The 22,224-nt window shown below is 46.9% G+C and overlaps 1 protein-coding gene and 1 non-coding gene across 6 annotated transcripts in view; both read right to left on the bottom strand.

The window, feature by feature from the left end:
- Nol10 (nucleolar protein 10) overlaps nt 1-12,362 on the bottom strand; it is a 51,438-nt gene extending 39,076 nt beyond the window's left edge. For 2 of the 5 annotated variants that reach the window (XM_087199721.1, XM_004869960.4), the window contains exons 1-7: nt 12,164-12,362; nt 9,233-9,278; nt 8,137-8,235; nt 7,499-7,576; nt 5,728-5,765; nt 3,619-3,755; nt 507-572 (exon numbers count right to left, since the gene is read on the bottom strand). In XM_087199721.1, coding sequence (XP_087055847.1) covers nt 507-572; nt 3,619-3,755; nt 5,728-5,765; nt 7,499-7,576; nt 8,137-8,235; nt 9,233-9,278; nt 12,164-12,229 — 530 coding nt within the window. In that variant the 5' untranslated portion in view covers nt 12,230-12,362. Of the gene's footprint in view, nt 1-506; nt 573-3,618; nt 3,756-5,727; nt 5,766-7,498; nt 7,577-8,136; nt 8,236-9,232; nt 9,279-11,590; nt 12,142-12,163 lie in introns of those variants that run through there. The other 3 variants (XM_087199722.1, XM_087199723.1, XM_087199725.1) reach the window with 3 other exon arrangements.
- LOC147821630 (small nucleolar RNA SNORA79) lies at nt 4,597-4,740 on the bottom strand. Its single transcript, XR_015446802.1, has one exon. It is a non-coding gene; the product is annotated as a small nucleolar RNA SNORA79 (small nucleolar RNA).
- Nucleotides 12,363-22,224: the final 9,862 nt, after the last annotated feature.

Genomic DNA, 22,224 nt, shown 5'->3' with positions numbered 1-22,224 from the left:
TTTAAGGTTTACTTGATTTTGTAATGTGCCCTGTGCTTCTAGTCTTTATCCTCCAAATGGAGGGAAGGAGAGAGAGGAGGGGATGTAAAATGAAGGTGCACTACATGCATGGGCCATCTCCCCTTGAGAAGTGTGATCATTGTGTGCTGCAAACATGGACTCATAGGCCGGGGATTTAGCTCAGTGGTTCCAGCGCCTGCCTCACAAGCACAAGGTCCTGAGTTCGAGTCCCAGTGCCCAACAAAAAACATGGACTCATAACCACCTGCCTTGCAAGCATAAGGTCCCGAGTTCGATCCCCGGTACCAAAAAATAAAACTTGTATTTCTTGATTCACTCATTCACATTCTGCAAATCCAAGGCTGCCGTCACAGAGCTACGTCCGTAGCCCTGTTCAAATTGGGATGCACAGTGCTCTTTATAACTAAGCTGCCCCTACCCGATCCCCGGGCACCCCACGCCCCCTGCTGGCCAAGAGGAACACTGCAAGGCACCCAGACACTCACGCGGCATCTGTCTGCAAGGGGTTCAGGTAACGGCCTTGTTCCAGGTTTAATCTGTAAACTTCAGAACTGCAAAATAACAAAGCAAGCTAAATGCCTGGGGAACGGTGATCAACTTGTAAGCACACAGAAGTTTCGTAAATATAAATTTCATAATTATATATATCACTCACAATTTACCTTCTTTGGTAAAACTGATAAAAAAAATCTGTTCTAAACCTATATTCACCTCATTTAGGAATTGCCATGTAAAAGAGTTAAACCACCAAGGAAAGATTAGGACGTCACTAAGGAGACTGAACATCCAAAAGTACCTAAAGTATCTAATACGAACATAAGACTAAGGCCAGAGATTTAGCTCAGTAGTGCCACCACTTGCCTCTCAAGCACAAGGTCCCGAGTTCGATCCCCAGTTCAAGAAAAAAAAAATGAACAAAAGACTAAAAAGCAACACAATAAAATACTAACACAGTTTCTTTGGGGTGGCATAACCATACAGCAAGATTTTTTCAAACTTTTCTGTATTTTCCCAATTTTCTAAAATAAATAACACATAATTTTTATATTCATAAAAAGGCAGCACTTAAGAATAAAGTTCTGGGGCTGGAGATTTAGCTCAGCGGTTCCGAGGCCTGCCTCACAAATGCAAGGACCCAAGTTCGATCCCTGGTACCAAAAAAAAAAAAAAAAAAGAACAAAGTTCTGCAGTTGAGGACATAGGAGTAGGCAAAGACTTTATGAACAATTAGGACCTCATCTTATTAAAAAGCTTTTGCACAGAAAGAGAAACCACCAACGGTGTGAAGAGACAGCCCACAATGCAGGAAAAAATTTTACCAGCTATTCAGATAAAGGACTACTATCTAGAATATATAAAGAACTCAAGGGCTGGGGATTTAGCTCAGTGGTTCTGCCACCTGTCTCGCAAGTGCAAGGTCCTGAGTTTGATCCCCAGTACCAAAAAAACCCTAAAAAAAATCAGATCCCTCAAATTTAAAGACCCATAGCAAAAATGGGCATCTGAAATAAAGATACTTCTCAGATAAAGAATTAGAAATGGTAAATAAATATATGAAAAAATGTTCAACATCACTGGTCATTTGAGAGATGCAAATTAAAACAATGCTACGATTCCACCTCACCCCACAAAGAATGGCTGCTATCAAGAAATCAACCAATAACAAATGCTGGAGGGGTTGTGGAGAAAAGGAATCCTTCTCTCCTGCTGGTGGGAGTGTAGACTGGTGCAACCACTGTGGAAATCAGTATGGAGACACCCCAAAGAACTAGGACTGGAAGTCCCATTAGACCCAGCTATGTCTCTTCTTGGTATCTTCCCCAAAGAATTAAAAGCATCATGCCACAGCGATATATGCACACCCATGTTTGTAGCAGCACAATTTGTAATAGCTAAATCTTGGAAACAGCCCCAATGCCCATCAACTGACAAGTGGATAAAGATGTGGTTTTTTTTTATACAATGGAGTACTACTCAGCCATAAAGGATGAGATTCAGACATTTATATCTAAATGGATACACCTTGAGACCATACTCTTAAGTGAAATAAGTTGGACACACATGTTTAAATACCACATTGTTTCTCTGGTGTGAGAAACTGAATGTGGAAATAAGGACTGAGATGTATAATGGATGTTGGGAAATGGGAAGAAAGTGTTCAAACGGAAAGAAGAAGAAGGGAGGGAGGGAGGAAAGAGACAAGAAAAAAGTGAAAATAGAAGGAAAAAATGGAAACAAAGCTTCTGTACATAGGGACGGGAGGGGGCTTGAAGGGGGGAACAGGATAAAATAAAATGTATTTAAAAAAAAGAATAAAGTTCTGGAATCCCACGAGACAGAGCCAAGAAAGTGGCTTCCCCAGCAGTTCACCCTCCACACCCTTCCTGGGCAGCTCCCCAGCGGGCTCCTCTCTCCGCCCCAGCAGACAGGAAGGGTGAGCCCTGAGCAATTCGCACTACAACCCGAGGCAACTCCAAGGCAGGAAAAAGGTCTCATGTTTTTTAGGGTCCTCTCAAAAAATTTCTTTTCACTTTTGGTTTTTGTTAATCGGTCTGCTCATTTTTTTGTGGTACTGAGAGAACTCTGGGGTGTTTTGTCATGGAGCTACATCCCCAGCCCTCTTTTATGTTTTGAGACAAGGTCTTCCTAAGTTGCCCAGGCTGGCCTCCAATTTGCAATCCTCCTGTCTCAGCCTCCTAAGTAGCTGGAATTAGAGCCTCAGGCCTATTCTACTTGAAATAGTTCCACTGAAATACTCCAAGTAGTGATCAGCAACTATGTGGCGAGACCAATATGAGGCTATGTTTGCATTAACCTTTTAAGTTAAATGGTCACCGGTCTCCATAATGAAACGCCATGACACATGAGCCACGTGATCCATTACCACCGCCTTCATGATCTCAGGACTATTCTCAGCACCTGGCCCAAATGTCCTCCAACTACAGTCCCTTCATCACAAGATGACCCAGACAGAAACTCCTCACTGAGGCTAGGTGTGGTGGCACACATCTGTAATCCCAGCACTGAGGAGGCTGAGGCAGGAGGATCACTGCAAATTCGAGGCCAGCTTGGGCTACACACCAAGACCCTGTCTCAAAAAACAAAAACAAAACAAAATTATCACTGATACTGAACAAACCTAAAGCAGAAACTACAACTTTGGAGACATAAACAGAAATGTACAAAAGAAAAAGAAAAACAATACAATCTCACACAGTGAAGCATTTGAGATATATTCAACAGGCTTATGTATTTCCTATCAGTATTCCCGAGTTTAATTAACTACTGTGACATGTAATTATTATAAATATTTTTAATGTTAGAACATATTTTAGTAGGCAGTATAACAGGTGTTAAAATATCAGGAAGCCACTTGTAAATCAAATGCATTAATATGTAGAGCACTGGGGTTTTTTGTTGTTGCTGTTTATCCCTTGTTTTCTAAGACTTTTTTTTGTTGTTCTTTTTTTTGCAGTAACCACATAAACTTTATCAAGGCTAACTAAACAGATAAATAAAATGCACAAGAAATTTAGGAAGAGAAAGCGGTTATTTGGGAGGAGGAAAAAAGGAAGCAAAGAGTTTTGGCCCCAATACCTCGCACCGACAAAGTACAGGTCGCAGGACGGGTAGTGGTAGGAGAAATCCCTTCCAAACTTGGGTATTCTGGTTTTGTAATAAAAACCTGATTGTGAGTGAAATTCAATATACCGGTCGTTATGCAAGAAGACAATCTGCAAATGAAACAAAAAAGTGGGTTTGCTCGGGTTTCTAGGCGAAGAGTTTATTTCATCGTCATCAAAACTAGAGAGCAGGGAACACAGTCTCTGTCTCCTCCACCCCTCAAGCCTGTGCACACACGCTCCCACGGCACGAGGAACCCACATGCTGCATGGGTCCCATAGGCCTTCGGGGCCCTGACAGCTTCCTGTACACCTCCGCTTCTAAGTGAAGGAAGTGAAACAAACGCTGCTGTGTCTCCCGCATGAGCATTTTACAACTCCACAGTGAGCACAGGGAGGATTTCCTACTCCACTTAGGGATGCATTTTACTAATCCTGCAGTTATCACATCGCTTGATAAGCTCTGTATGAATTTAAATTGGGCACAATTTAAAAGGCTAAAGTGTGCCTCAGTTTCCAGAAATGAAGAGAGTATGTAAAGCCACAGGAGCTAAGAAAATTCAACTTCCTTCAAGATGACAATTGATAGCACTGAAATAAATTTTGTTTTATTAAATTTATTTTAACTGGTACATAAAGACAAAACAATTGTACTTATTATAAGTGATCTCAAATGATGTTGCATAAAAAATTTTCATTTTAAATTGAATACTGCCAATTTCATAAGTGTTAAAAATGACCACCAGAGGGCCGGGGATTTAGCTCAGTGGTTCCACCACCCGCCTCACAAGCACAAGGACCGGAGTTCCATCCCTGGTACCAAAACAAACAAAAAAAAGAATTTAAGATCTTTTGAGTTATCAAATGGGGACTTTCATCATTTGTTTAAAAATACAAATCAGAAAAAAAAAATACAAATCAGAAATAATGGCAATGTTACTTGTGTAAACAGAATTGTTTGATTCCGCAAATTTCAGAGAATAGACAGATAATCCCATTATCCTAATATTCTCTGAGTGAAGAAAATCAAATTTCAATTTATGATGACTTAAAATCCTAATGCCAGCCCTCAAAGCAATAGGAGGAACAGTCATCAAAGCAGAGAACTAATTTTGATACTAGGCTGATGAAAGTCTCTCCCTACAACTTTTGCTATTTTTGTTTTGTTTTGTTTTTTGAGACAGAGTCTCACCAAGTAGCCCAGGCTGGCCTTGAACTTGTGGTGATCCTCCTGCCTCAGCTGCCCAAGGGCTCAGATTACAGGCCTGTTCCACCAGGCCCAGCCCAAGTGCTGTTTTAAGACCTTATACAGCAGTGATGGGGAATCTTAGAGACCAAATGACCAAACTGCAACCCAAAACCCAGTTATTTATCACAAAGTGCCAACACTGCAAATTAAACCTGAATACTGAGGTTTTAGTTTAGAAATAACTCTACATTAGCATCTTTTGTCTTAAAAGAAAAGCAAATAACATGCGTGCCAAAGGTTTGCCACTAATACTATACAGCATATATGTACCAAACTAAAAGTATATTAATAGGGCCAGGGATGTAGCTCAGTGGTGCCGCACCTGCCTAGCAAGTGCAAGGTCCTGAGTTTGATCCCTGGTACCAGGAAAGAAAAAAACCCAACAAGCCAGGCATTTAGCTCAGTGGTTTCACCTCCTGCTGCGCAAGCACAAGGACCCAAGTTCGATCCCCAGTACCAAAAAAAAAAAACCCAACAAAAAATAAAGAAAAAAAATAAAAGTATATTAATAGTAAATAATAGGTTAGGCCAGGGATTTAGCTCAGTGGTTTCACTGCCTGCTGTGCAAGCGCAAGGACCCAAGTTCGATCCCTAGTACCAAAAATAATAATAATAATAGATTATCTATTACCACAGAGATTTTTTTTTTTTTGGTACCAGGGATCGAACTCGGGTCCTTGCATTTGCGCAGCAGGCAGCGAAACCACTGAACTAAATCCCTGGCCCTACTACAGAGATTTTTAACAACAGAAACATAAAAATTCTCATCGAAAAATAAATTCCACTCACTCATTTCTTGAATATAGCCAGGAGAAACCATGCTATCAAACATACCTTTGAATAATCATCAGATAAAATTTCAAAGGTGACAACTGAAATAGGAAAAAATAAAATCATCAGTGTTCATAATGAAAATATAAATGATGCAAAGTTTCTAATTCAGCAAAGATGTCATACACAAACAGTCTACCCCTACATAAAACAAGAATGAAATCGCCACATTGCCCCCAAAAAAATGCTAAAAAGAAAATGAAAGGCTTTCCAGTCTCTCAATGTGCATCATCTGGAACAGAACTGAGGCAAATTCACAAAATATGTGTTCCGGACTGAAAAATACATTAAACACTTTTTTTGGTACGGGGGATTGAACTCAGGACATTGCACTTAAGAGGGAGACAGGTGTGGAACCACTGAGCTAAATTTCTTAGGGCTAGGGATTTAGCTCAATGGTTCCACCACCTGCCTCGCAAGCGCAAGGATCGGAGTTCGATCCCTGGTACCAAAAAAAAAATGTTGCTTAAACAAAGGATAACAGGAACTTTATTTTATATACATATATTTTTGTGTGTGTGTGTGTGTGCCTATTAATTTTTAAAATACTGGGTTTCACTGCGGTATCTTCACACACACATACATTTTGATCACACTCACCCTCTCACAGTGACTTTTTACCTGGACGCAACTCAAGAGTGGAAACAGCTGGTGACGGCTGCACACAGAGTTCCCACCCCACTGTTTTCAAACCCAAAGGATGTGGAAGTCAGAAGAATGTTCTTAAACGTCCACAGAATGCACATCCCACTGGCTTCTCTTCCCTCAGTCTCCAACACTAGGCCCCTGAAAAGGTTAAACTTCCTCACTTTAACTCGCTGTGACTGTTAACTGTCAACTTGATTGACTTAGGAGCCACACACTGGATGGGTGCAGCTCACTCCTGGGTGTGTCTAGTGGTTCATGGAGGGGGACCTTGGGGTCCATATCTGGCCCCCGTCCCCTTCCTCTCTGGTCCTGTTCCCCTCTCTGTTTCCCGGCCACCATGAACTGAGCAGCTTTGCTCCCTCATGCCCTTCCACCATGATGTTCCTTCCTTGGAGTAGTCAACCATGGACTGAATCCCCTGAAACTGTAAGCCAGATGCACCCTCTCCTCTGCTTAAGTTGGGGTGTCCTCCCTCATAAGGAATCTAACCAGGACACCTGCCCACTGAGCTGGGGAGAATTCTGAGAATGACCCCCCCAGTGACCTTCACCCCAGGGACTGACCCCCTCCTCCTGGGAGCACAGGTGGAATCTGGGACTTGCTGAGACCTCTGCTGCGGTGACATCACATTTTCTATCACATGAGCCCCTTCACAGAGTCTTCTCCCACTGGCAGCAGAGCAAGAAGTTGGGGAGATCTGAAGCACTAGGAGGGTCCACTGGGCGGCTGCTGGCATGGTGGGGGAGGTGGCCATGTGACATGGAGTGTGGGCAGCCTCTAAGGGCCAAGGGGGTCAGCGGGTGGCCAGCACAAGATTCGACTGACCCCAGTCCTGCAGCTGCAACCTGCTGAGGATGGCTAACAACCTGAGGGTCTGGAAGCAGACTCTCGCTGAGGGCTTGTGGCTGACACCCTGAGGTTGCCCTGAGCAGACACAGCTGGGCTGCCAGGGACTTCTGGTCTATGGAACAATAAGCTGCTGTGGGGAGGCTTTTAAGCCGTCATGTTGGCGCTCATTTGTTAGATGACAATGGAAAAGCAATAAATAATCCAGTCTCATTTTCAAAAGCAGAAAAGTAGACAAACCCAAAAAGCTCTTTGTGTGACTTCACAATTAGCCTCTCACCTTCTGAATCTAAACACCTTTCAAACTTCAAGGATAACTGGTAGGTGTCATAACATCGAACCCGAGGTTTGTATGTTCCTATAAAAAAAAGAATGTCATGTAAAACCCAAGGACACACTTTTCATGGTCAACACCCTGCAGAGTGCTGAGTGTGGTTTCCATTCAGAAGCAGGCAGGTTTGGCTATGTCCTAATCTACAGAAAGGACTGAAAAGCAGCTCCTCCCAAACATCCCATGGGAAATGAGCAAAGGATGAGAGAGGCATCGGGAAACAAAGGACTGAGAAGCTCCACAAACAACCTAACAAGAGTAGATTAAAACAGTGAAATAGTTTTTGTCCATCAGAACAGCAAAGGTGAGCCAGGTGTGGTGGCAAACGCCTGTGTTACCAGCACAAAGAGGCTGAGGCAGGAGGATCACCATGAGTTTGAGGCCAGCCTGGGCTACACAGGGAGTTTAAGGCCAGCCTGAGCTAGATAGATTCTGTCTCAAAAATCAACCCAAAACCCCCCCAAAACAAACAAACAAACAAACAAAAATCAACCAAAAAGAAAAGTCAAGGTGACAGAAAGTGACCCCAGCCACCGCCACAGTCCCTGCTAGGAAGTGCATGTACACAGTAGCTGGAAAACACCTACCAGTGGCGAGGATGTACTGCCCGTCTTTGGACACCTGCATCGTGGTGCAGACGGTTGGCATCTCAAAGTCCTGGATGAGCTCGATCCTCCTGCGGACGTCTACAGAGAGAGCAGAAGAGGACGGCTGAACAGCGCAGCTCATCTCTGCCCCGGGAGGCTGGAGCCTGCCCGGCCAGCGGCCACTGCGGCTACAAACAGGGATCTGACATCCATGGGCCAGCCCGCTGGTCAGACAGCAGCTCTTCCCTCAGCCCCACTTAGTTCTGCTGCTACTGCTGCACTTGGGTCTGCAGTGTCCCCAGAGGCCCATGGGGGGACCTGAGAGGCCACGATGTCTGCTCACATGGGCCCAAAAGTGACAGGGCCACTTGACCAAAGATGATACTCAACATCCTGAGACCAAGTGAACCTTCCCTCTTTGTAAGTCATTATCTCAGGTATTTTGTTACTGTAGTGGAAAAGTGATACATTGTATTTTATTTCTACTTTTCAAAAAGCAAAAGTATCATCAAGAACTGAAAAAAAATCCAAAACAATGTATCACACATATACTCTGTGAGTATTTAAGACCTCCTGGAAGAACAGAAGAATCATTAAACCACCTTAAACCACCAAAGGTACTCAATCACAGCTAAAACAAAAATCTTCACTTGATCTTAGCCAAAAGGCCAAGAAGCGATAAAAACAAAAATCTTTATTTCCCTTTTTCCTGAATAACAACAGGCTTAAGCCTCCATCGATAAGAGAAATGGGAGCCAGGTGTGGTGGTGCACGTCTGTAATCCCCGCTAACTGGGTGATGAGGCCATAGGATCACAAACTGGAGCCCAGCCTGGGCAACTCAGGGAGAGCCTGTCTCAAAATAAAAACCAACAGCTGTGGATGCAGCTCAGGGAAGAGCGCCTGCCTAGCACATGTGAGGCCTTGAGTTCAGTCTCCACCAGCACAGAAAAAAGAAGAACAGGCAAAATATTCACTTTCCACTCGGTTAATCCCACTGCGCTTCTGTAACTTCTCCCTTCCACATAACAAGCACCAAGAGACCATGCAGATGTGGGGCACTGATGCAGCAGAAGTGGAGGAAGAATTTCACTCACCGACATCTTTCTTCTGCAACGCTCTCTTCTTCCTGTCTGAAAGCCACTGAAGGAAAACAGAGACTTCATTTTAAAACAAATTTACCTAAATTGTTTTCGGCTTAGAAATAACATGGGCTCGTATTAGAAAATTCAAACCTGATGGGAATACACAACATGGAAAGTGAAAATCTTCCATTCTCTTAACCCTACTGCTGATGGATTTTCTGGACTTTTCTTTTATATACTTACAGACTTTGACAATAAATTTCTTGAATTCCTGTGTTTTATTTGAGACAAAATGAAGTCACCAAGCTAAGCAGAGCAGTAAGCCTCAAATATGGGTTATAACTCACAGACGGAACAAACACACAATTCATTGTTTACCAAATTTTAAAGGTAAAACATTAAAAGGAGAACATTTAAAAAAAAAAAAAAGGAACATTTAAGATACATTTTGTTTTACTTTGTTTTTTTGAGACAGAGTCTCACTATGTAGTTCAGGCTAGCCTTGAACTTGCTATGTAGCCCAGGCTGACCTCAAACTCATGGCAATCCTCCTGCCTCAGCCTCCCAAGTACTGGGACTAAAGGCATGGGCCACCTCAACCAGCAAGATGCATTTTTTATAAAGAGTAAAACTAGATAAACAGGTAACAGTGGGCAATAAACACACGGTGCTCTGTACAGCCATATTCACTGATACCTGAGTTTATTTTGTACCCCAGCCTGGCAGGCTGTGTAACTCCGCAGTGGGACAGGTGACAGCGATGAAGCCCTGTCTGCTGTGATGGCCCGGAAGCAATACTGTCCCCCGGGGCAACCCTGCTCCCAGTCTCCCGTGTCCGGGCAGGATAATGTCCCTGCCTGCTACCTCTGGGCCTGGAGACCCAAAACCATGACCCTCCAACTGTCCACTTGGTGGTCAGCAGAACGCCGACCCTTCAGAGTCTAAAGAGACTTCTGACCCCGCTCACCGTGTGCTGCCCCTGCTCCATCCTTCCCAGTTCTGGTTTCAGTACCTCCATACACCCAGTCTTTGGACTCAAAACTCTAGGGTCCTTTATTCCTTCCCTTGCTCCACTACAGCAGCAGCCCCAGCTCCAAGGTCTCTCCCAAGCGCACCACTGACCAAGCCCAGCCGCCAAGGCCCCTCCTGGGAAGCCCCACCCTGCCTGCGCTCGGCCCTCCCCAGCCACAGCCCCTGTCATCCTACAACATAGTCTGAAGCCCATGAGCATGAAGAATGCAACCCTAACTTCTCGATGGGCCCCCAAGGCAGACTTCTCCAGTCTCAGCCACCACAGCCACACCTGTGTTTCTTTTGGTCCCTCTATATGCCAAAGATGCTCCCACTTGGGGACACTTACTCTCCTGTTCCCCCGTGTCTTCACCTGACCGGCTCCTGTCCATCATCCCTGTTTTTGCTCCAATGCTGCCTCTGATGAAGAGAACTTTGCTGGCAGGCCCCCCCACTGCCCCCTGCAACAGTTCTTCTGACACTTCATTCATAACCACTCCCCACTAGTCACCAGAGTACTTCTTACCATCTGGAATTGTCTTTTCATTGGCTCACTTGTTTTTTACCCTTTTCTCCAACAAGCAACATCATCTGACATGTTCACCATGAACCCTAACACTTAAAACAGCTGCCTTGCCCGACTTGGTGGTGCACACTTGTAATCCCAGTACTTTGGGAGGCTGAGGCAGGAGGATCTCAAGATCAAACCCGGTCTGGGCTGCTTAGCAACTTAGTAAGACCTTCTCAAAATTTTAAAGGACTGGGGATACAGCTCAGTGCAAAGGCCTTGGTTTCATTTCCTAGCACTGCTGAAAAACAAACCACAAAAACAAACAGCACATAGTAACCCTTCAATAAATGAACAGGATGAACAAAATGAGTAGGATCCTGTGCGTGAAGAACAACTGGAATGCAAGGAATTATTTAAACTTGAATTTTGAGAAGGAAGAATCTAATCACGGGCTTCAAATGTTTCAGGGGAGAGAGGCACAGGAAAAACAGTTATGTTTACTCTGCTTTCTAAGGGCCAGACTGAGGCCAATAGTGACATGTCAAGTGACATGCCAAGTGGCTGTTTTGAAAACTCTTCCTTACAAGTGCAGGATCTCAAAATGGCAACAAGTTTCAGCCAAAGGCTGCCTCTTGCTCGAAATGTTTGGACAGACAGAGGCTGGATCATCACTTACAAGAAATAAACCAAACTTCAGAGCCCAGTCACTCTTCCCCTTGCTAGATCTTAGCTGCAGGTTTTACACATGAGATTAGGCTTGGGGCTGTAGCTCCATGCTGCAGTGTTTGCCTAGCATGTGCAAGGCCTCGGGTTCCATCCCCAGCACAGGGAGATAAAAAGGTATTTACCTTTTACCTTTTTATCCTCTAAGACTCTTAAGAGAACCGCAGATCTGTCTCAGCCCCTTCTAACCCCGATACTTTAAGACTAGATATCAAGTGCTGTACACAAGGTTCCAAAGTACTCTACAGGTGCAAGTCCGCATGGCTGTTGTTCACTGCTGTATCCCTGGGACTGGACCATAGGAGGAGCTCGGCTAAGAGCTGATGAGCGAGCATTAGAATGCGGAGGGCGTCAGGACGAGCTGTCTGTCAATCAATCCGCCAGCTTGTTCTCTTCCCATCGGCAGCGACTGTGAGCCCCTGAGGCCTGCGGCCGCGTCCTAGGCTCTGGAGATCCTCGGTCGGGTCCAGCAGGCCTCACAGGGCCTGCTCACAGCTCGGTGCAGCTTCTGGGGAGGTGACAGCCCTCGGCTACCACTGGCTATCACCTCCGCCGCGGCACTGCTCGTCCCTCGGCCTCCTGGGGCTAGAAGCTGCTGAGGTCCCAGAAAAACAGAACCGGGGCCTGGGCTCGGGGAGGCGAATCCCGGAGGAGCACCCCAGGGTTTCCAAGCACTGGGTCCTGGAAGACAGGCTCACCTCAGGAAGGGACTTGCCGCAGCTGAGACTGTAAATCTTCACCTCGTTGAGGTTGGAGACCTGCATGGTGGCGCGGAGGAGAGGCGACCTTGGTGCCAACAGCGGCTCTTTCCCAACCTGCGCGAACCAGCGTCTAAAGCTCAGGCCTTCACGGCGTGTGTGGCTGGCGCCGGGTGATGACGTTTACTTCCGGTGTGTTGATGACGCACTTCCCTGCGCCGGAAGTCGCTCGCGTTGGCCGAAGATAGGGACGGAGCGTTGTTGGCAGGGAGGCGGCGAGGAGACTGGTGAAGTCAGGCCTGTCGGCGGGGGCTGGCGGCGATACTGATGTTTGTAAGGCCAGATCCCGCTCTCCTTCCTCTCAGCATCCCGAGCAGCAGAGAGTGGCTCTCGGCAGCTGCCCAAGCCGAGATGTCGCGGTCCTGGACAGAGGCTGGGTGGGTCCACGAGCAAACTCTGGGAGCCCAGGGGACCCAATGAGAATTCCGAGAAGCGATTTTTTTTTCTTTAAGTTATTTTATTGATGACAGAAACTGCATAATTACAGATTTGATGAGGAGCCTGCAAACAATAAAGAATGTGTCTGTTGCCAGCAAAATACAATTACACCGGGTCCTTTAGACAAACAAATACAGAGTTCTGCACACCAGATGGCTCTTGGGCAACAAAGCCATTTTAGAATGTTTAATTGTGCTTCTAACAAAACCTTCACAGAATGAGGTTGTTTCCTTTACCCACTGTATTCTCTGCATTCCCATTATTACGTTGTAGCCAGCTTAAATCATTTCAACATAACCTGTAAACAATTCATGAAAGCCAACCCTCGTTTACAAAGTTTTTTTATTTCCTTCTACTTATTTTTTCTTTCTTTTTTTTTTTTTTTTTGCGGTACCAGGGATCGTTACCTACTTTTTCTTATAGAGGATTTCAAGAATGACTGCACAACTGGAGGAATATGGCAAGCAAAGATTCAGCAAATTCCACAGTTAAAGTGATCTTCTGTTCCTATCTATACGCTCCAATTTTAAAACATTCTCAAACTACTTATTTGTTTTCAGGCACCATATCAAATAGGCACAAGTTCTTTGAGATTTTTTGGGTTTTAAAATTTTTATTTATTTATTTATTTTGTACTGGGGATTGATAGCAGTAGCTTCGTACTCAGCTACATCCCCATCCCTTTTTCATTTTGAGACAGTCTCACTAAGTCTCTGAGTTGCCCTACCTGCACTAGAACTTGGGATCCTCCTGCCTTGGCCTCCCACAGTGCTGGGATTACAGGCGTACACTGCCCCTCCAGTCTGAGAAGTGTATTGTTCCCATTCTCCCAGGTGTCTGTAGCCTTGCGTTAGAAATAAATGCTCTTAAAAACTGATGTGTGATTTTCGTCTGCCCTTGACATTCATCTGTTAAAAGGAATAAAAACAGCTGAGCATGGTGGTACACACCTGTAATCCCAGCACTGAGGCCGAGGCAGGAGGATTGCAACTTCATGCCCAACCTGGGCGAATTAGCAAGACTGTCAAAAATTTAAAAAGAATTTCATATTTCGGTGTGAAGGCCCTGAGATCAATTCCAGTACACCAAAAATAAGCTGTACAATATAATAACTTACAGTCTCCTGAGTTATGTAAGCATCACCACAAACACTTTTAGGGCATTTTCATTATCCCAAAAAGAAACTGTTAGCTATCACTCCACACCCTTGCTGGAGCCAGAGGCAACACTGATCTGCTTTCAGCTCATTTTTTATAATTTGATTTTCAGCCTTATTTTCATAGTGTCTTGCTTTCTATTTAATATTAAACATCATTAAGTCAAACATAGTTTCCTTGTACAAGGGCGGAGATTACCCTTGTTCAGTTAAACTAATCAGCATCTCCCGGGTCTAAATGCAAAACTATAATTGGTCATTTGAGAAACAGGCTGTGCTCCATTAGCACATGGTGGGGTAAAGGACTTCTGTCCTGAGATTTTGTTGTTATGACTGCATGTGTGTGTGTGTGTGTGTGTGTGTACTGAGGAGGAACCCAGGGCATTCACACTGAGCTACTTCCCCAGCCCGTTTTTTTTTTTTTTTTGAGACAGGGTTTCCTAGGTCCATAAATTGCCCAGGCTGGGCTGGGCTTGTACTAATGATCCTCCTACCTCAGCCTCCCAGAGTGCTGGTGTTGCAGGTGTGCACCACCCTGTCCACCTAATACCAGCTTTTTATTATTATTTATTTATTTATTTATTTAATTTTGGTACCGGGGATCGAACTCGGGTTCTTGTGCTTGCACAGCAGGTGGCGAAACCACTGAGCTAAATCCCCAGCCCCATTACCAGCTTTTTAAATGAGGCACCCAAATAGAAAACATTTACATTCTAGAATATGCAGGATGCTTTTAAAGAAATCTTGAATAAGCTTCCACATAAACAAATACTGCTTTCTGTTATACAAGACTGTATTGTAAAAGTCCATTGGACCGATCACCACTAGAATAGTGCTGTTAAGCCCTTGGGCTACGTAGGAGATTCTGGGAAGAGATTCCTCTTCCTAACTTTGAGAATTAAGGGCCCAAGACCACTTGGCTTCACAGTTCTATTTCCCACCAACCCCACATCTCCCTGCAGCTTCCTTAGCATCCCATCTGGCTCCGGACCTGCAATGGCCCCCAGCTCCCTGAAACTCATCTGCTGAATCTGTTGCTCATTTATTTAAGCTTCACTGTATAAACACCATTACAGTGCTTATATTCTTTTTCCTGATACTTTTTTTTTTTTTGGAGACAGGGTCTCGCTGTATAGTCTAGGCTGGCCTTGAACTCACTGCGTAGCCCAGGCTGGCCTCAAAGTCATGGTGATTCTCCTGCCTCAGCCTCCCAAGTGCTGGGGTTACAGGCATGTGCCACCAATCCTAGCTCCTGATACATTTTTATTACCAACCCTGATGGCTATTTAATGCACCTTGTGATGACTGATGTGATATGTATAAGCACCAATGCCCCCCAGGACCAGCGGAATTACTATGTACCGCAAACATGTGCTAGTAAAAATAAATAAATACTAGAACATCCTGCCAGTGTGATGTTAACTGGAGTGTTGTCCTCTATGCTTGGCAGTTTCCAACAGGTACTGAGTCACCTGAAGGCCAATAAGAATGTCACTTTTTAAAAGAGCTTGTGTACTCAGGAGGTTGAGGCAAGAGGATGGCATGTTCAAGACCAACCTGGTCAACTTAGCAAGACCTTGTCTCAAAAAATGAAAAAGGCCAGGGATGTGGCTCAGTGTGAGGCCCTGGGTTCCATCCTCAGTACTGCCAAATAAGTAAATATGTTCATAAGCAAAATAAAAAGAAAGAGGGCTGGGGATTTAGCTCAGTGGTCCCTGCACCTGCCTCACAAGCACAAGGTCCTGAGTTCGATCCCTGGTACCTAAATAAATAAATAGAAGAGCCTGTAAATCTGCAAGCCTGAGCTTTTGACCTGTTTCACTCCTGGGTTGCCTTCTCCTCAGGACTGAGCTGTGCTGCTTGACCGTGGGTGTGTCTGCTATGTTACCAATTCAAAAAACAAACACTGGGTGTGTGCCTGTAATCCCTGTGCCTGAGAGGCCGAATCAGGAGGACCCTCATGAATTCAAGGCCAGCCTGAGCTACATAGTGAGATCTGGTCTCAAAAAAAAAAATCTAAGGATGTAGCCTATCCCCAGCACTGAAAAAGAAAGAAGAAAGAAAAGGAAGACCCCATCCAATGGTACTGCTCCCCTGCATGGAATCCACTTTTCTAACTGGTCCCGCAGACCCTGCACCACCTCACTGACCTCCTGATCCACACCCTGCTGTGGACTTGCTCTTCCTGCCCCAGGGCCTCTGCACACACCATTCTTGCTGCCCAGCACGCCCTGGCCCAGCTTCTCCATGCCTGGCCACTTTGAGCTATCTCCATCCCAGCCAAATGTCACCCTGAGAAATGTCAGACCCAGACCAGTGCCTCCCACAGTACCCATTTACTTTACTGTCTTCCTTTCAAATGATCTTCTCTTTGACACTTTGACATTCTTTTCCTTTTGCAGCACTAGGGATTGAACCCAGAGCCTTCATACTGAGGTACATCCCCAGCTCTTTTATTTTTATTTTAAGACAGGGTCTCACTGAGTCACTAAGCTGTCCAGGCTGGACTCAAACTTGTGATCCTCCTGCTTCAGCCTCCCAGAGTGCAGGGATGACAGACATGCACCACCACACCCAGTTTAACACTTCCACATTCTCATCCTGACCTCTCTATACTCCAGGCCCCTGGAGTGCAGGTACATTGTCCACTGGACTGCTGGTGCAATGCTCAGGGCAGAGCAAGGTGCTTTCCAAGTACTCATCAAGGATTTGGTGCTGTCCTCCTCCTCAGGCCCTGCCCATCTGTCTGCTGCGTCTGTTTTCTACACAGATACCAAGCCCATGTGCTCCTCCTTCCCTGAGTGTCACTTAAGTTTGTGCAGAAACTTCCAAGTTTTCCATATTTTCAAAATACCACGAATTGGATGCGGTGGTGCACACTTGTAATCCCAGCACTGTGGGAAGCTGAGGCAGGAGGATCACAAGTTTGAGCCCATGCATTGCCATCCCACTTTTCCCTGTATTTGTGACCACACTGATGGTAGCTCCTCTGATGACCTTGATAATTAAAGCTACACCTGGCTCTTTCATGCTTTATAGTAACCTGTTTTGCTGAGTCCCAATACATGGAAGCAAGTAACAGGAAGCCTTCCCCGACCAAGCTAAGCTGAGGTGCCCTGGTGCTGCTCGTAACAGCGTGCCTCTGGTGCAAATTCGATGCTGTTGATTTGATGCTGCTGAATTCAACCCCGTGATTGGTCCAAATTTGAACCTGCTGATTGGCCCTAATTGAGTCTCCTGATTGGTCCAAATGGATCTAATTCAAACCTTTCGACTCAGGCTTCCTGATTGGTCCAAATCAATTCCACTGCTTGGTTCAGATTCCAGGCAGCTGACAGCAGGAAGGGATGCCTGCCCGGAGGACCTGAAGCCCAAAGGGAGCCCTAGAGATGCCTGGGATATCCTACAGAAAAGCTTTCTTGTTGGGGTTTTTTGTTTGTTTGGGGGGCAAGGACGCTGCCACTGAGCTACACCCTAGCCTTATTTATTTGTTTTGGCTTGCTCTGCCATGAAGCCACACTCCCAATTTTGCACTTCGATAGTGATTCTTAAGCTTTGCTCTGCCCCGACCCCCCCCCCCACAACAGGTGGCTCCCTGCTTTGGCACCTGGCTGTCTTGCTGTTGGCTCTGTCCTGCAGCCTCACACCCTCCTGGGCCAGCCTGGGGACCCAGTGGCCAAAGGAAGGGACCGAGGGATGGAGATCTGCACTGTAGTGGTGTGGCAGGTGCTGCAGCGAGGCCTCTTCCAGAGGGTAGAGAAGGGATTTTTTCTCAGAAAGCAGGGTGATTGGCAGAAGGAGCAGGACAGCAGGGACTCGGTGGAGCTGGTAAGCAGGAGCTTCCAAAGCCAGCTGGGGCTCAGGCCTGGCCATAAAAGAGGTCAATGGGGAGCAAGTGACGAAGGAGGAAGGAGCAGCATGTGTGGGAGGACAGGAACAGTGTGAAGGAGGCAGGCGGGACCATGGGAGGCACAGCAGGCTGTGGAGGGAGAGTGACGCTGGAATCCAGATGTAGGAGCAGAGCAGTTTCAGGTGGTGAGAGGCCCAGGGTGTGGCTGCAGGGTGGGCACTGACAGGAGGAGCAGGAAGGTCCCGAAGCACAGAGCTCAGAGGTGGGGCCAGTGCTGGCCATGAGATGAGGGAAATCCTGTGCAGAAGGCAGAGCCCCAGCTGCCCTGAGCACAGGAGTGATGCGGTGGCGCTTCATCCATTCATCCATCTATCCAGCCGTCTATCCATCCATTCATCCATCCATTCACCCATCCATCCATACATACATTCATCCATCCATTCATCCATCCATCCATCCATCCATCCATTCATCATCCATCCATTCATCCATCCATCCATCCATCCATCCATTCATTCATCCATCTGTTCATTCATCCATCTGTTCATTCATCCATCCATTCAGGTGGTGAGAGGCCACCTGAGGTCACAGACCCTCCTGATCACTGCCATGTCATTGCCGAGCCCCTGTCATCAGGAACACACTGGTGACTTCCTCTCATCCCTTCCTAACACCAGCAGAGGTGTCTGCAGGGCGGGTCAGGGTCCTACAGTGTAGGGGCTTCTACTGGGCATAAAGCTGGCAGCTCTGCTGTAGAGAAAAGATGGGGCTGCCAAACATTGTGGCAGACCCCTGTCATCCCAGCAGTCCGGAGGCTGAGGCAGGAGGATTGCTGTGAGTTCAAGATCAGCCTGGGCTGATCTTGAACACAGTGAGTTTGAGGCCAGTCTGGACTACATAGCAAGACCCTGTCTCAAAAAATAAAAACAGGGGAAAAAACCCAAATAAAAACAGGGGCTGGGCATGGTGGCGCACACCTGTGATCCCAGCACTCAGGAGGCTGAGGCAGCAGGATCGCTGCAAGTTCAAGGCCAGCCTGGACTACATAGTGAGTTCAGGGCCAGCCTGAACTACAAAGGGAGAACCTGCCTCAAAAGAACCCCCCAAAATAAAAAAATAAAAATAAAAACAGGGCCCGGGGATTTAGCTCAGTGGCACCGAGCCTGCCCTGCAAGCACAAGGTCCTGAATTCAATCCCTGTTACCAAAAAAAAAATTAAAGGGCCAGGGATTTAGCTCAGTGGTTCCGCCGCCTGCCTTGTAAGCGCAAGGCCCCGAGTTTGATCCCTGGTACCAAAAAAAAAAAAAAAGAAATTAACAAAACAAAACATTCCCTGTATCATCGTGCTCACTTTCCAAATGGATGCACTTGGAAAATGATGCTAAAAAAGAGAAATGACAGCAGCTCCTCATGTACCAGCGCTTCTTATCAATGTGTCCTTTGCCAGACCCATGTCCAAGGAGGGAAAGGGAAAGGAGGTTGCTCACATTAGCGCAGAGGCTCGGGATAACTGCAGTTCAGAAAAGGACCTTGGGCTGGGTGTGGCAGTGCATGGCTGTAATCCCAGTACTCAGGAGGATTGCTGTGAGTTTGAGGCCAGCCTGGGCTACATAGTGAGACCCTGTCTCAAATAAAGGCTGGGGACTTGGCTCAGTGGTGCCACATCTGCCTCACAAGTGCCAGGTCCTAAGTTCTATCCCCAGTACCAAAAAAGAAAAAAAGAATGGGGGTCTTGGGAAAAAGTAGTTTAGAGGTACTCCGCGTGCTAAGCTAGTGCTCAGGCACCGAGCTACATCTCCAGTCCTTCTCTGTTTATACTTATATATTTGTCTCTTTGTGTGTTTTTGTGGTACTAGGGATTGAACCTAGGGCCTTCGCACTGAGATCCATCCCTCCATTTTTATGTTTCGTCTTGACATAGGGTCTGGCTAAATTTCCCAGATTAGGATTGAGCTTTTGACCCTTCTGCCTCAGCCTCTCAAAGTGGTGGGATGACAAGTATGGAACTCGACACCTGGCTTTACTTTTTATTTAGCCACAGGGTCTGAGTCGTGAACTTGAACTTCAACCCTCCTTCCTCAGCCTCCTGAGTAGCTGGCCTTGCAGGACTGTGCCACGGTTCCCACCCGGCGGGTGTGGAAGTCTCCGAGGAAGTGAGGAGGTTCCCTCGGTGCCGGGTGGAGGCTTCGGCTCTCCCACAGCTGGCAGAGGCTCGGGGGAGTAAAGAGGACAGGGATGACAGGCCCAGCCGCATCCTCCCGCCCTGTGTTCTTGGCCTCTGCCCAACTCTCCTCCCACGGCCAGCTGGGCCAACCCACAGTGCAGCCCTTTCCTGAGGGCCTTCTCGGGTGGCACCTGTGCCAGGGCCAGGGACACAGGGCTGATTCAGAAGCAGGATGGGTTGTCCAAGCTGGCTGCGGGTGTGGGGAGGAAACTGGAAGCTTCTGGAGACCCAGGAGCAAGGCCCAGCCGCCCACCTGGTGGCTCACTCTCCAGAAACTCGGGCTGTGGTGCCGGGATCCAGACAGATGTCAAAGCCAGGGGCAGTGGGGGGCATCTGTGATCCCAGCACTCAGGAGGATGAGGCAGGAAGATCCCTACTTTGAGCCTCGGGTGGGCTACTTAGCAACCTAGTGAGACTCTGTCAAAATAAAAAGTAGAAAAGGAGCTGGAGCTGGAGCTCTGTGGGAAGGTTCAATCCCCAGTGCTGGAAAAAGTAAAAGTGATCCAGGACAGTTTCTGTGGCAGGTCATGTTCAAGCTGGCTTTGTGACCCCCCCACCCGCAGGCGCTCCTGGCTGGCTTCCTCTTGGGACCTGCCTGTGCCAGGGTTTCCACACAGTGGGAATCATATGCTATTCGGTCCTTTCTTTCTTTTCCTTTTTTCGGGTAGTGGAAATTGAATCCAGGGTCTTTGCACTGAGCTTGGTCCCCAGCCCTTTCTTTTTATTGATTTTTAAAATTTTGCGACAGGATCTCACTAAGTCACAAAAATGAACAAAGAGAAAAAGAACCAATCAGTAAAGGATGTGGATAGACATCTGTACCTCCAAAGAAGATGCACAGATGGCCAGAAAGTTCACAAAAAGCTGGGGAGGGTGGTGCACACCTGAAATTCAGATACTTGGGAGGCTGAGACAGGAGCATTGCAAATCCAAGGTCAGCCTGGGCAGTTTAGCCAGTTGCCGTGTTTCAAAATAAAATGCAAGAAGCGCAGGGAGGAGCTCAAGGACAGAGCCAGTGAAGCCCTGGGTTTAATCCCCAGTCTTACAAAATGAAAAAAAAAATTCATAAAAGCATCCTCAACATCCTTAGTTATTTTTTTAAGTACATATAAAAACCACAGTCAAATACAGCTTCACATCCACTAAGATGACCACACGTGTTTTGTTTGTTTGGTTTTTGAGACAGGGTCTCAATATGCAGACCAGGCTGGCCTTCAACCCACAGTGATCCTCCCGCCTCAGCCTCCTGAATGCTGGGATCACAGGTGTGCGACACCACAGACCTGGGCATACAAATCCTGTCAATTCCCTGGCCTGTTTTCTCAAGAAGTGAGTGACAGTGCACGGTGATGGGTCATCTGCAGTGCAGTGTTTGTCTGAAATAGCAAACTGGCCCAGTACTCTGGGCCTTTGAACACAAGTTGCTTTTTCACCCTTCTCGCTAACACCCTAAAGCTCCCTGGCCCCAGCCCCCGCTGGGAGCTCCTCCCACCCCACCCTTGAGGGGCACGTGACCAGGAAGCTGCCTCTGCCAGAGGCTGTCAGGATCCAAGAGAAATTACACTTCTGTGTCCCTGTCTCCCTGCCTCCCCCCGACACCCCATGGGGCTGTGGCTGCAGGAAACAGGCTGGGGCTCCTGCCGCTTCTGCACTCCGACGACTGGCATCATAATGGCACGAGGCATCACAACAGGCGTGGAAATAGAGTGCACAAATGTAAGGTGCACCCATCACCCCAACCACCTCCCTCACCCGGTCCATGGAAAAATTGTCTTCCACAAAACCAGTCCCAGGTACCAAAAGGGTTGAGGGCTGCTGGTTTGAAACACAGAGGAGGGCCAGGGATTTAGCTCAGTGGTTCTGCCACCTGCCTCGAAAGTGCAAGGTCCCGAGTTCAATCCCCGGTAAGAAACAAAACAAAAAAACACAGAGGAGAAGCCAGGAATGGCGCCACACACCTATAATCCCAGCACTCAGGAGGCTGAGGGAGGAGGACTGCTGTGAACTCAAGGCCACCTCCGGCTACGCAGTGAGTTCAACACCAGCCTGAGGCCCTGCCTTAAAAAAAATTTAAAAATGAATAAAATATGTAGGAGAGTGAGAAGCAAGGGGAACTTGGCGCTTGCCAGAAATACTCTCCCTCTTCTCACAACAGGCCTAAAGAGCGGGCAGAACTTGCTCCAGGCTGGGAGGGAAACCTGAACCGCAGGAGGTTAAGCAGCTTAGGAGACTGTCCTGCCCGCCTCCCCGACATTTCGCCGATGCCCCCGCCCCAGCTGTCCTGCAGGACACACCCCTGGGGCCGGCTCCCAGACCGAGAAGGATCCACAGGC

Source organism: Heterocephalus glaber, unplaced genomic scaffold (genome assembly GCF_053883595.1).
Source record: "Heterocephalus glaber isolate CG9 unplaced genomic scaffold, H.glaber_assembly_v1.0 deba00001724, whole genome shotgun sequence".
Taxonomy (NCBI): Eukaryota; Metazoa; Chordata; class Mammalia; order Rodentia; family Bathyergidae; genus Heterocephalus; species Heterocephalus glaber.
Note: the sequence above shows the minus strand (reverse complement) of the source record. Positions and strands in the feature narration are given on the sequence as shown.